Source organism: Lepisosteus platostomus, chromosome 20 (genome assembly GCF_059453375.1).
Source record: "Lepisosteus platostomus isolate fLepPlt1 chromosome 20, fLepPlt1.hap1, whole genome shotgun sequence".
NCBI classification, from domain to species: domain Eukaryota; kingdom Metazoa; phylum Chordata; class Actinopteri; order Semionotiformes; family Lepisosteidae; genus Lepisosteus; species Lepisosteus platostomus.
Window position 1 is genome coordinate 5,971,613 of NC_142630.1, and position 12,190 is coordinate 5,983,802.

The 12,190-nt window shown below is 42.2% G+C and overlaps 1 protein-coding gene across 1 annotated transcript in view; it reads right to left on the minus strand.

Annotated features, from left to right (window-relative positions):
- Positions 1–12,190, minus strand: part of znrf1 (zinc and ring finger 1) — a 51,041-nt gene that overhangs the window by 14,704 nt on the left and 24,147 nt on the right. Inside the window, exon 2 of the mRNA XM_088613542.1 lies at positions 5,384–5,479. Within this exon, the coding sequence (XP_088469668.1) occupies positions 5,384–5,479 (96 nt within the window). The remainder of the gene's footprint in view (positions 1–5,383; positions 5,480–12,190) is intronic.

A 12,190-nucleotide genomic window follows, 5' to 3' on the forward strand; every position in this document is an offset into this window, starting at 1 on the left:
TCATTTCTAGCTCTGTCCATCACCCACCCACTGGACTGAAAACATGTACAGTAAATGTACCCCTCCTACCCTTGGCCCTCATGTTTGAGCCAAGAAAGACTTGTGTTGGGGGGTGTTTTTTGTCAGATCAACTCAAGGACGCTGAGATCTCGGAATATCACACCCATGTTTTATTTTGTTTCCACACTGCATGTGCCGACGTGTATTTAAGTTGTATGTAATTTAACGTTGTTGTTGTGGCTGCTGTTCTCTGTTTATGTTTCGGTGTTTCCTTAATGTCTTTTTATTGGTGCAGACAAGCAAATAAGCATTTCATTGCACTTGTGCATATGACAAATAAACTGAACTGAACTAAAGCCAACTGGCACAAACATTTGCCACCGATTCAAGTTTTCCTAAGCTGGACACTGCGCGGTGCCCGAGACTTTGTATTCTTCTACATGGTGAGAGCTCATTGAAAACTGATGCCAGTGAGGCTAACACAGCCTCCAAGAGAAGTTCACATATGAAACCCAGAGTTTAGTTGAAACATTTAACATTAAAGATTTTCTCCAAAATGTCCAATAACCTTATTTGAGATTTTTTAAGGTTTTCCAAAGTTTATTATTTGTAAAAACGTTTGTGTGAACTACAGCTCCGTCATCAACTTCAGGACTGCTCCACGTATAATACATTTCAGAAAGATTATAAACCGAGGGTCCATATTTTTGTATGGGCATCGGATTTTGACAAGGCAGTGAAAATCTGACATCTATAATGGGACATTTTTTTGGTATCCGTAATAAAATCAGACACAACCTCAAAAGAGAGCCCAAACAAACAACACTACACAGGCCTTAACAGTCAATGGTGAAATACAGCCTGACTCCACAACCACAATTCCTCAGTGGAAAAACCCAAAATCTCTTCATTCCCTCATCCCACAGTACCTCCCTCTCTGCTGGAAGCTACTGAATGTTGTGCACTGCTACTTTGCTGTGTGCTTTGCATTAGTACCGATAAGAAGTTAGCATGGTGTCATGGAGGCATTGGAGGTTAGCTTTATGGCCTCACAACTCCAGGGTCCTGGGTTTGTTTCCAGCTTCCTGTCTCTGTAGAGTTTTCATGGTCTTCCAGTGTCCACATGAGACACACAGATTAGGTTACTTTAACCTTTCCACTGGGGGAAGGGGAAATTAAGGGAAATTAGTACTTTGTTGGTCGGCTCCCAGGTCAGCCAATACAGGCTATGGCTGTTGTAGAACAAATTCAGTTCAACAGGCCAGGGATGGAGAGGAGATCATTTGATGAGAGGCAGACTAAGCATTAATGATCACTCTAGGGACACTTTTTGTTAAAAGCTACAGTACATCTTATTAATGGATGAGTTATACATCAAGAGTTCTACCAAATCAGTTTTAAATTGTGCTCTTCAAGCTTCAAACAAAAGCAACAAAGCCTACAATCCTGATGCATACCATGTCCAAGCCGTTCAAGAGAGAGGCTTCTGCTTAGACGTTAAGAGAGTCTCGATGGGTTGGAGCTCATAGGTGAAAGACTAAACGTAATCCTGAAAGTAAAATGGCTTTCATGCATCAAAGGGTAAAGGCATCAACCCCCACACCATCTCACATGAAGAGGAGAACAGCACAAGGTGCCTGAGAAAGACAAGGCTGGGGAAAATAGAAAGTTAGGGGTAACAGAGCAACGAAAAGTGAAGACTAAATGGGCTATGGGCTTGACACACTACATGGAGCAGATCAGAAAGGGACAAAAGGAAATCATCTGGAGGACAAGTCAGGCCAATTTGGAGGCCTCATGGAGAATGGGGAACAGGTTTATAGGAATCTGCCTTTCAAGTACTGTCAAGGGTGCAAACAGTGGATCTGGATCCATGGCCTTTGAGGAGGCCTTCATTCTCTGATGATGAGGAAAAGTGGGCTCCTGCACTCTGCACTCGCAATGGCTGAAGGCTCATGCCCAAAATGTTTCAGCACAATATCTTGGAATAGAACAGACCTCTGCTGTATGATCTCAAGGAACACTTTCAAACATATGGAATTAGCTCTTTAGATAGGAAAGTTCTAATTCACATGGCATTACAATGTGTTCATAAAGTTATTTGCATTTATATGTATCGGAGAATTTAACAATGCTGATTATTATTGTTACCACCTACTACAACAATTAAAAATAATTAAAGATCTTACAATGTTACACCCCCTTTGAATCTTTGAGAAAAAAATAGGAAATCGGGTTGAAAAGCACAGGTGTGCCAGAGATGTTCTATTATCGTCACGGACATTACAGTACGTTACTGGCCTGCTCTGCCCTGCACCGACATGCCAACAAAGACAGGAAGTGATGCGTGACGGAATCGCATCTCAAGGACGGCCCTCGCTGAGGGCGACTGTCGCTGCCCATTAAAGGAAAAGCAGGCCTGCCGTTGGGGAATGGTTGCCCTCCTACGTCCTGTCATCAGAAACGAATCAAACCTCTTGAATTTTGCTGGCCTATGAAGTCACCATCAGTCATCCACTGGCCCAAATCTGCGCTCTTTAAGGTCAGTCTTCTAGCAGGAGACTTTAAACCTAGCACATCCGTCCTTGCGGCTACGCTACCCAAACTCCCCAAATGAACGCCAAAGGTAAAGAAGAGGAAGTCGGCAATAAATACTTTGAAGTATTCCTTCAGGTCCTGCTGTTCTATAGAAGTAACAAAGCAGCAGAGAGAATCATCTAAACATAACTTGCTCTGGGAGATCAGGTCAGATATACATTGCATTGAGTTCAAAGGGATTCCTCTGTTCTTTGACCTTCACCTGCATTGATGTGTACAGTATGTATCCAAGGATGGAATGTGTTGCTACAGTGCAAGGTGCAGCCCAAGTGGAAGCACAAAAAAAAAACCTAATTTGAAATGTGTTGGTGCCACTGAGGTGTTGATTCTGAGAGAGGGGGTGGGGTGAGGACTGTGGAGGATTTTATAACTCTTCAATAAATCTGGATCACAGACAAAACCTACAGTATATTTCCATTTCAGGAAAACGAGTTAGCTCAAGTCTCTTTGGATTGCTTCAGTACACAAAGTACAGAGACAGAGGATCAGTACTGCCTTGTACTTCAAATCACTACTGTTTTACTGGCAAGCTACCGTTCTTCAATGTACCTATGTGACAGTTTGATGAGAGAGAAAGATGCTTACTTGACTATTTGTTAAATAGCTCACAAATTAGACCACAATGAACTTAAAACATGAAACATGGCATGCCAGGAGAAACCTGAAAAATGAACTAGGTCAGGCAAAAACGAATTGATTTCCATCTAACCCTAACCTCATCAAAGGGCTGCAAAGCCACCTGGTTCTGATGTCCTGTAAGATGTCAAGACAGGGCTGGAAATCTGTCTCTGCTCCAAATTTATTGAAAACACCCAGCTTTAGAAAATGGGGCAATTTGCTCACTTTCTTTCTTTGCCAATAGTCAGGGCCACTGAACAGCTGATCGACACAAATTACCTTTCATTGAACTCTGATCAATACAGATCGCCTACTGTACTTGATATTTGTACAGTTTATTACAATCTGAGCTCTAGAATGCAATAAGGTGAACAAATGGCAACAGTTAGTTATAGAAAGAAGGACCTGGAGTAGCCTGTGTTATCATGAAGCCCTTTAAAGACACCTAAACAACCTGCTGGGTTGTGGCTCTCCAGGCTTTGTACAGTGACAGCCACAGTCCAGTGGGTTCCTCAGGCCATTAACAGCATTGTAGAAGCCATTCTACAAGCTTCTCAAAGCTTCAGTTTTTGAAAAAAGCAAATTAATTTGTTCAGTGAAAGCATAAAAGGGCAGAAGCTATAATGGAGAGCTACAGTATTTGTGTTTTCAGTTCTTTACAGGAGTGAACAACTGATTAAGAAGTCAAAGCTGTTCTAAAGTTTAACTTTGATGATTTAAGACCAGTAAAGCAAGTATGGTTGATAGCATCTGTTCAGGAGAAGGGCTGGTGTACTCTAGGTCAGAGGTTGGCAAACCCTTCATTCAACTGCAGATCTCCCTTCCAGTTAATCCTTAAATACTAAAATGATCTTCTGCACCTGCACCTGGATCAATTAGGCAATTAGGAATTAATTTATCAATTAACATACTGGAAGGAAATCCCTACAATGGCTTGGACTGAAGTCCAGACGAGGCTCTTTGTCTCTTCCTCTAGGTACAGCGTACAAGACAAGGTGGATACAATATGAGAATTCACAATGACTAAAGTCAGCTCAAAACACCAATTCAGACTAAACACAGACACCATGAATAAAGGACAAGTTAAAAACATTAGGAATCAGGACACCTGACCAGTTTGGATCATCTGACTGAAACCATCTAAGATGATACAATGAATCACCAGTGCAAACCAAATTCACCCCAAAGGATGTTGCAAAATTAAAAAGCACTGTATACAGTTGATAAAAAAAATTGCTTGGGGGAAAAACTGCATTTTAACTAGAGGCATGACCGAAGTGAGAAATCCTGACAGCTTTATTTCCCCTCCTTGAAAACAAGTCTAGTGTAAACCTCACCATATACATTTGAAATAAATGCCAGCTCCCATTTCTTACACATTCAGTTTATTAAGGTCTTACCATTTGATCTGAATTTACTGATTAAAAAAAAAAGTTATTCAACATTTCTTAACTCATCGGATGCAGACTGTCACACCATCACTGGTCCAAGGTTACAATACAATAATCTTCCCTCTGCACAAGGGATCCTTCCCTCTGCACTGTAAAGACTATTACCAGTAGTAGAAGTACTCTGGTATTTTACAAGAGAGTAACATTGTATTTTATTTCAACCTTCTGTCCTGTGTTAAAGGTTTAACAAGTGCCTAGATATGTGTCTGCTTATGTCTTACTCCTTTACTGTATGTGCTTTTAAAATGAATCTATGTAGAAATGCAACCACTGAGCAGCACCTTTCCACTCTAGGATCACCTACACACAGACATTGCAGGTCAGAGCCCAGGTTATTTTCTGAGGCATTTCAGAGGCAAAACAGTGCGTCTTAATAGTTCAGGTGGGTAGCTGCGTCAGCATGCGTAGGCTGCAAAGGAACAAGTAATAGGTGGAATAAACCTATTACTTGTTCCAGTGCGTCTTAATTGTGAGCCTGCTCGTTGACAAAAGCATACTCGCAGACCAAAAATGTAATATCACAGTCCACACAAACACATTCTACAAAAGTAACAAGGGACTAGGAGGGAAATTTCAAACTGGTAATCTGGGATGTAAGTAATGGCAACTTGTATGTTGGGACATTTAGGATGTGCGACAAGGAAAATATTGCAAAGACACTCAAAAGATGCAACAGTATCTAGTTTCTCCTTAGTGCTAGACATTTTACAGCTTACCATTGTAAGAAAGTCGAGGCTTGCTCAGACACATGATGAAGTGAACCTCCATCTCATTGGATGCTACAGACTTGGAGCAAATGGGGCACTTGAAACCTGCAGAGGAAACAAGACAGTGCGATATTCAGGACGGGGAGAAACAACCTCCGGAAAGCTGGACAACCATCCCTCCAACCAACTCATGAACCTCAAACCTAAATGCCCACTGCTTGACCTTACCTGCTGCCACCTGCATACAGTACATTCACAGACAGGAAGCGTTGATACTCCTGTCCAGGTGAAAAGGGCAGAACTGTGCACGATGATTTTGCAGAAGCCGATTTTGGACCTACTTTACGGGAATGTCCGTATGCCTGTTATATAAATATATATAACTAGAATGTAAAATAGATGTAGTTCTACTGTTATAAGTTAAATTATCTGAACTCCTAAGAACTGTAGTTGTGTTAATCAATTCAGTAAGTCACAAACTGAATGCATTCCAGGATAATCGAAGATGCTGTAAAAAGCGCCACAGCTGCAGTAGGTCCAATGGTTAAGAAAAAAGACTCTGCGACCCCTGAGGTTCCTAGTTCAACACCTGCCACTGTCTCACTTCCCTTCATGTACTCTCATCTTTGGAGAATAGGCAAAAGCTCAATTTATAAAAAAAAACTCCAAAAAAAGCAATTATGTCTCATTTCCCCCCGCTATCAGATATGCCACACACACAAAAAAACAACATTTGAAATGAGTCAAATTCCAATTTGCTGTATTTTCATTAATTCCAATTTTATGTTTTGAAGTTGCCTATATGAAATGCCTGCTATTGCCTTCTGTTAATTAACACATCCCTTTGATCTGAACAGACTCCTTCTCAGCAGTGAACAATACCGATCAGCTGTGCACACCGTCTGAAGCTCCCGTTGGCTGGAGGTGAATAAAGCAAATTGTTTAATCACGCTCGATTTCCGCATTAATTCAGTTCAGGGCGCATGGTTCAGAAATAACACGTACTGTATGAAATACTGAAGAAGAATAATAATAATAATAATAATAATAATAATAATATAGCACAGATGCATGCTATTGTAGATAAAACCTTTCCAGCACCAAGATGACTTTACCAGATTGCTTTTTATAGTATGACGTACTCTATGGCTGTTACTTCACCAGGACAAAAACAAGTAAACTCTGTACAAAAGTGCCTTTTTTTTTAAAACAACTTTTAACAGGACTTGGTACCATCTCAAAAAACATGAATAGGCTAAGCTAAATTAGGACAGAATTCCAGAGAAGATCTACTGACAAAACATACAAGGATAAAAGAAATTGTGAGTTTAACAAACCACATGCAGAGGACTCAACTAAACCTCTTGAATTTCTAGCACTTGCACAAATGCTCAAAGTCATCACTAAAAGACCTTAACTGCTCAAATCACAGCCCCAGGTAAAGACATGGCCGTCATGAGATATTCTAGGGCTGTAAAACCCTTGTTTTTTTCTTGAAGCACATGCTACCCAACATTTTACTTAGTGGGGGGTGCCTGATATTTTGTCTTGTGGGGCGCAGTGGGGTTTCAATGTTCTGTACAGCAACATCAGACTGTACCCCAACTCAAAAGAGCTCCCCGTTATAAAACCGTGATGACAATGAAAGAAAGGCAGGTTAATGCAGACTATCAGTAAAACACATACTGTATCAGTGCAGCTGGGGAAACACAGCTGTGTTAGAGTTCCAGGCTAGTCTGCAATGGAGACAACACTACTAAGGGAAACAGGTTGCATAGCAACCTCTTATGCTTGAAAGCACATAGGGAAGAAGGTGTTGCATATGTTTCAGCACAGAGATTAACTCCCCAGAGCAGGACCTTGTGCTCAGGCCCAGTGTCACAACATGACCGCATCACTAAGCATGAAAGCCCAGGCTGAACAGAGACATCAAGAGGCAAACAGTATGGCACCAGAACACACACGCTTAGAAAGAGAAGACAATGTCTTCAGGAAGTTTGATTTCATGAAAAACAACCTACAACAGCACAGGAAACAACAAAGTAACCATCGTGAAGAAACCGAGGCAAAAAACTCCCCACCTCTTCACACCGAACCAAGCCTGTCTGTAACTGTCCAGCTACTTGATTCATTTTACTTTCACAAGCTGTTTCCCTTCATACCTGTTGTGCTTCAAATAAGCCAACTGCTTGTAATATATTACAAGTATTCAGCTCAGCTTATATAAAATAACAAAGATGCATGGATTCAGATGGCTAACAGGAGAGCCCACAGCCCATGAAACCTGGAGCAGATCAAACTTGCTAAGCAGTGGGTGTCGGCTCTCTTTTTCTGCTTCGCGTTTTGCTCAGATCCTTGCAGCTGACCGAATAAGGCTTTTATTCATTTTCCATTCACTATTTTTCCTTCAGTCAAACAAATGTAAAGAGAAACTATGTTAAAACCATGTTTGACCTGTGTGTATACTACCAAGCCCAGTGCTGGTTAAAGGGCTGATGAACATATTTCTGTAGATTACTTCCAATATAACTAATTCTTTAGCATGTTCATTAAAAAATCCACTGTGGAATAGAGACTATAGGAAGACAGAAAAGACTGCAGCAAAACAACCACATCCGACTACAACTCTGATATAGCATTTTCCCCTCTACTGCAGTTCTTAGCCTATTGAGTGTATTGACTTTAGTGCTTAAGTAAGAACAAAAGTTGCAAACAAGATGAGGCCATTTTTATCTATGTAAAAAACTCCAGAATATGGTTCAGAAGACCTGTTCTTCTCTGGCTGGCTATTCCAGTTTACAAGGAAATTAATAATATTAATACCTTACACTTATATAGCATTTTTCTGGACACTCCACTCAAAGCGCTTTACAGGTAATAGAGACTCCACCATAATGCACCAGTACGCTCACCACACACCACACACCAGCTCTCAGTGGGGAGGAGAACAGAGTTATGAAGCCAGTTCATAGATGGGATTATTAGGAGGCCATGATTGGTAAAGGCCAATGGGAAATTAAGCTGGGGTAACACCCCTACTCTTTTCAAAGACACCCTGGGATGACAACAGAGAGTCAGGACCTTGGTTTTACATCTCATCCGAAGGACGGCGCCTTTTTACAGTAAAGTGTACCTGTCACTATACTGCGGCATTAAGACCTACACAGACCACTGGGTGAGCACCCCCTACTGGGCCCACTAACACCTCTTCCAGCAGCAACCTTAGTTTTCCCCAGGAGGTCTCCCATCCAGGTACTGACCAAGCTCACACCTGCTGAGCTTCAGTAGGTTGCCAGTTTTGTGAATTGAATTAAAGAGAGCTGTTATTGTAGTTATTTCAGGAAGGCATTCAACATAATGAAGAGGAATAAAATGTCATGTGCTTGTTATTAACACCCTGGGGAAGCTTTGTAACACTTCAAATTTTACACAAAGATCAGTGCTGCTCTAGGAGCATTCTATGACAAAAGATACTCTGCACACAGCAGCACAATCTTTTGAAAACAGTTTCTAATGAAAACACATTAGCTTGTTTCTTTTTAAAAAAACTAACATTTAATTAAAAAAATTTGATTGGCCCAATGTGCTTATATAGTGGTGCAAAAACTTTAGACAATTGATTTAAAATTGACAATTGATTTAAAATTGACTGATGGCAGGTGACAGAACTAACCCAAAAAACACAACATTTAAAACACCTGAAAATCCAGAACAAAACCAGACCAAAGTAAGTATTACTAACTGAGGAACAGCAAAGCTTCGGACAAATGAATTGCTTTATTCCTGAGCAATGCAACCCAGGAGGTCTCCCACCCAGGTACTGTCCAGGCTCACAACTACGTAGCTTCAGTGGGCTGCCAGTAGCGAGTTGCAGGGTGATATGGCTGCTTGCTAAAATTGTGAGCTCCAGGTTGCTGTGCACTTTTTCACTTGACAAAGTATTGTTTTAAGCCAATGGCATTGTGTTCTTGCTTTATACACGGCACTGGATTTAAGGCCAAAGCAGTCAAAATAGTTTTTCTTCCTTCTATTCTGCCTCCTGGACTGCATCAGGAATCTCTCTGCAGCTTCCATCTGCTGTGCCCTGCATGCTGCTCCAAGCTGCGTGGTACAGACAAGGAACTGCAGGGCGGAGGAGTCAGGAAGAGGGTAACGCATAGGAGGGCAGGAGTGTTTGTGAACTCTGATGTCCATCAGCGCATTTACCATCTCCATGCCAGCCACGTAGATTCCTTTTTGAGATGTCACCCCATCCAGAAGGCCTACAGATTGCCTCACAGCGATCTGGTCTGCTTAAAAAGTACAAGAGCTGCCTGTCGGCGCCGATTCGTCACAGCCTCTGCTGGAGACTCGGGGAGGCCCTGCATGTTTGTGTGTGTGTGAGCATATATCTGCATGGATGATAGGAGAGGTCATCAAGCCAACTCCTCTGACAGCTTCTCTTCTTTCCTGACAGCACTAGGAGTAAGGGGGCAGCAGACCCTTGAGAGAACTGGAGTTCAGTGAGGGACTCCAACACAAACGGCATGGAGGCACATGCCACAGCCTCACAAGATCTGTTGTTCTGAAACAGAGAGATGAGGGACAGGGTAAGGAGGCAGCGCAGAGCCGAGGGAGGGACAGGGGAGGCAGAGCAGAGCCGAGGGAGGGGAAACGGAGGCAGAGCAGAGCCGAGGGAGGATCAGGGGAGGGAGGCAGCACAGAGCCGAGGGAGGGAGAAGGGAGAAGGGAGGCAGCGCAGAGCTGAGAGACTCCTGTCAGGCGCAGACAGGAGGGAAAGCTGAAGAGCAGCAGGCCTGTGCCCTGCTGCGGAGGACTGCGATGCGAGGTCTAAGGAGGCTGGCAGCCCAAATGGTGAAGCACTGTGAGGCAGGAGCAAGTATAGTCAGGAAGTCCAGCTCCCCCCCGCCCAGCTCTTTTCAGCTCGCAACGGCTGACCCACTTTTTCACTGGCTGCTATTTTGAGTGCTTTGCTGGGCTGCGCAGGGAGGACGGCTCCCTGAACAGCATGGAGCATCAGCGAGAGAGGTGGAGCAGGAGGCAGAGAGAGATGCACGGGTGCACTCCAAACCAGACCACCCCACGGACCAGGAGAGGAAGGCTCTGTATCTGGTGAATTTACTGCCAGTGCCTCGATTCTATCTGTACACCCAGGACAGGAAGCTCCAATTCCATCTGAATACCTGAAAAGAGCAATCAACAAGTACTCAGGCTTAAAGGCATTTAAGCACATTCACACAGGTTCCATGTTCTGGGTCAGACTAATACTAATTAAGACTAATTACTGTAATTAGTCATGCATCAAAGGCCCAAATGTTGTCTAGGAAAAAATCTGATGTACATACAGTACAGTACATACTGTACTGACTTCCTTATTTCTTCAAATTTATCCTGAGCTGAATATGAACATCTGTTATAACAGGCTATATCAACAAGTCAATTCAGGTTTTTTATTATTATTACATGTCTATTTCTATCTATATATGACTGAAAATAGGGGCTTCTATCGTTTCACTGTTTAAAGAATATTGTACATTGTATTGATACTGTATGTGTGTGAGCTAAACTGTCCCAAAATGTGAAAATTTCAATATTAAGATTTAAATTGGCAGATATGTTCTTGAATTTATTAAATCACATTTACAAAGCCAACAGAGAACTAAATGTTGACTATGGCTCAACAGCAAAAATTAATAACTTGATGTACTGTAACACAGCAGCCTCAGAGAGCCAGGTTTCAGGGCAGTGGGTTTACATTTTAATTTTGCTGGAGTTCTCTCATTTTGAAGCGGTGCAGAAAACATCATTCGGCCAATAAATCAAATGCCCTCAGTGCCTTCTGAAGCAGTCGGCCAATGAGCTTTCGCTCTTGAAAAGAAATACATATTATTAACGAGTCTGTTGACAAGCATTTTGGGCCTTAATTCAGTCTTTTCAAAACCAGAAGAAAGTCTTTTAAATCTCACTATGTCAACCAAATTGAAAGGACAGCTCTGAGAAGACAAACCCAGCCCTAAGGGGTTGGGAACTGTGCCACAGTAGTTCCACTGGTGATGTAGCCTAATCACCCTCGTTTCAGTGTCACACAGTTTGCTGCCTGCGCCCTGTGCTTCCTCCTCTCTTGCTTGCTGCAATGACTTGTCTCAGCAGCCTGTTTTCCAAAGACCCCAGCCTACAAGACACAGGAACCAAACTTTCATTTCTACCTCTTCCGGATTGTGACTTCACACAGGCATCTCCATTCTCCTCATACCACAAACACAATCTCAAAACAAACACAGTATGTGCTAGCTTGCAATTGAAAAACTGCTTCACTGCACAGCTTTGAAACTCTGCAAGTTTACCTTGCTCCGCACAGCAGTTGACAAGCTGCTGAACTGATTTGCACTTTGGGATCAGGCTATTTACCCCACAATTAACAATTCCTTGTGTTGCAGGAAAGATGTACTACAAAGCTCTGCAGGCAGTCCTGACTGAAAATGCAAAAAGTTAAGATTGGCGTTTTATCATTATTTCCCAAAAATCTAAGAGCAACTGTGGGTGCATTATGACATTGAGCATCAAAGAAGAAGACTCAAGAGATTCAAACTTGTGTTGTCCTTAACGCGACACAGAATACATCCAGGTTAATGAAAATGAATGCGAGTCATTAAAGACCATCATCAGACCAGATATTTGTTTTAAGGCCAACAAGAAAGAACAGTGTCTTCCCACTGGGAGATACTAAGAAGAGTTCAGTGAGATTGGGTCATTTTTGTGAATACCTTTCCAAGTGGTTATTGTGGTTCATGTAAGGATTCACGAGAGGTTCTTGAG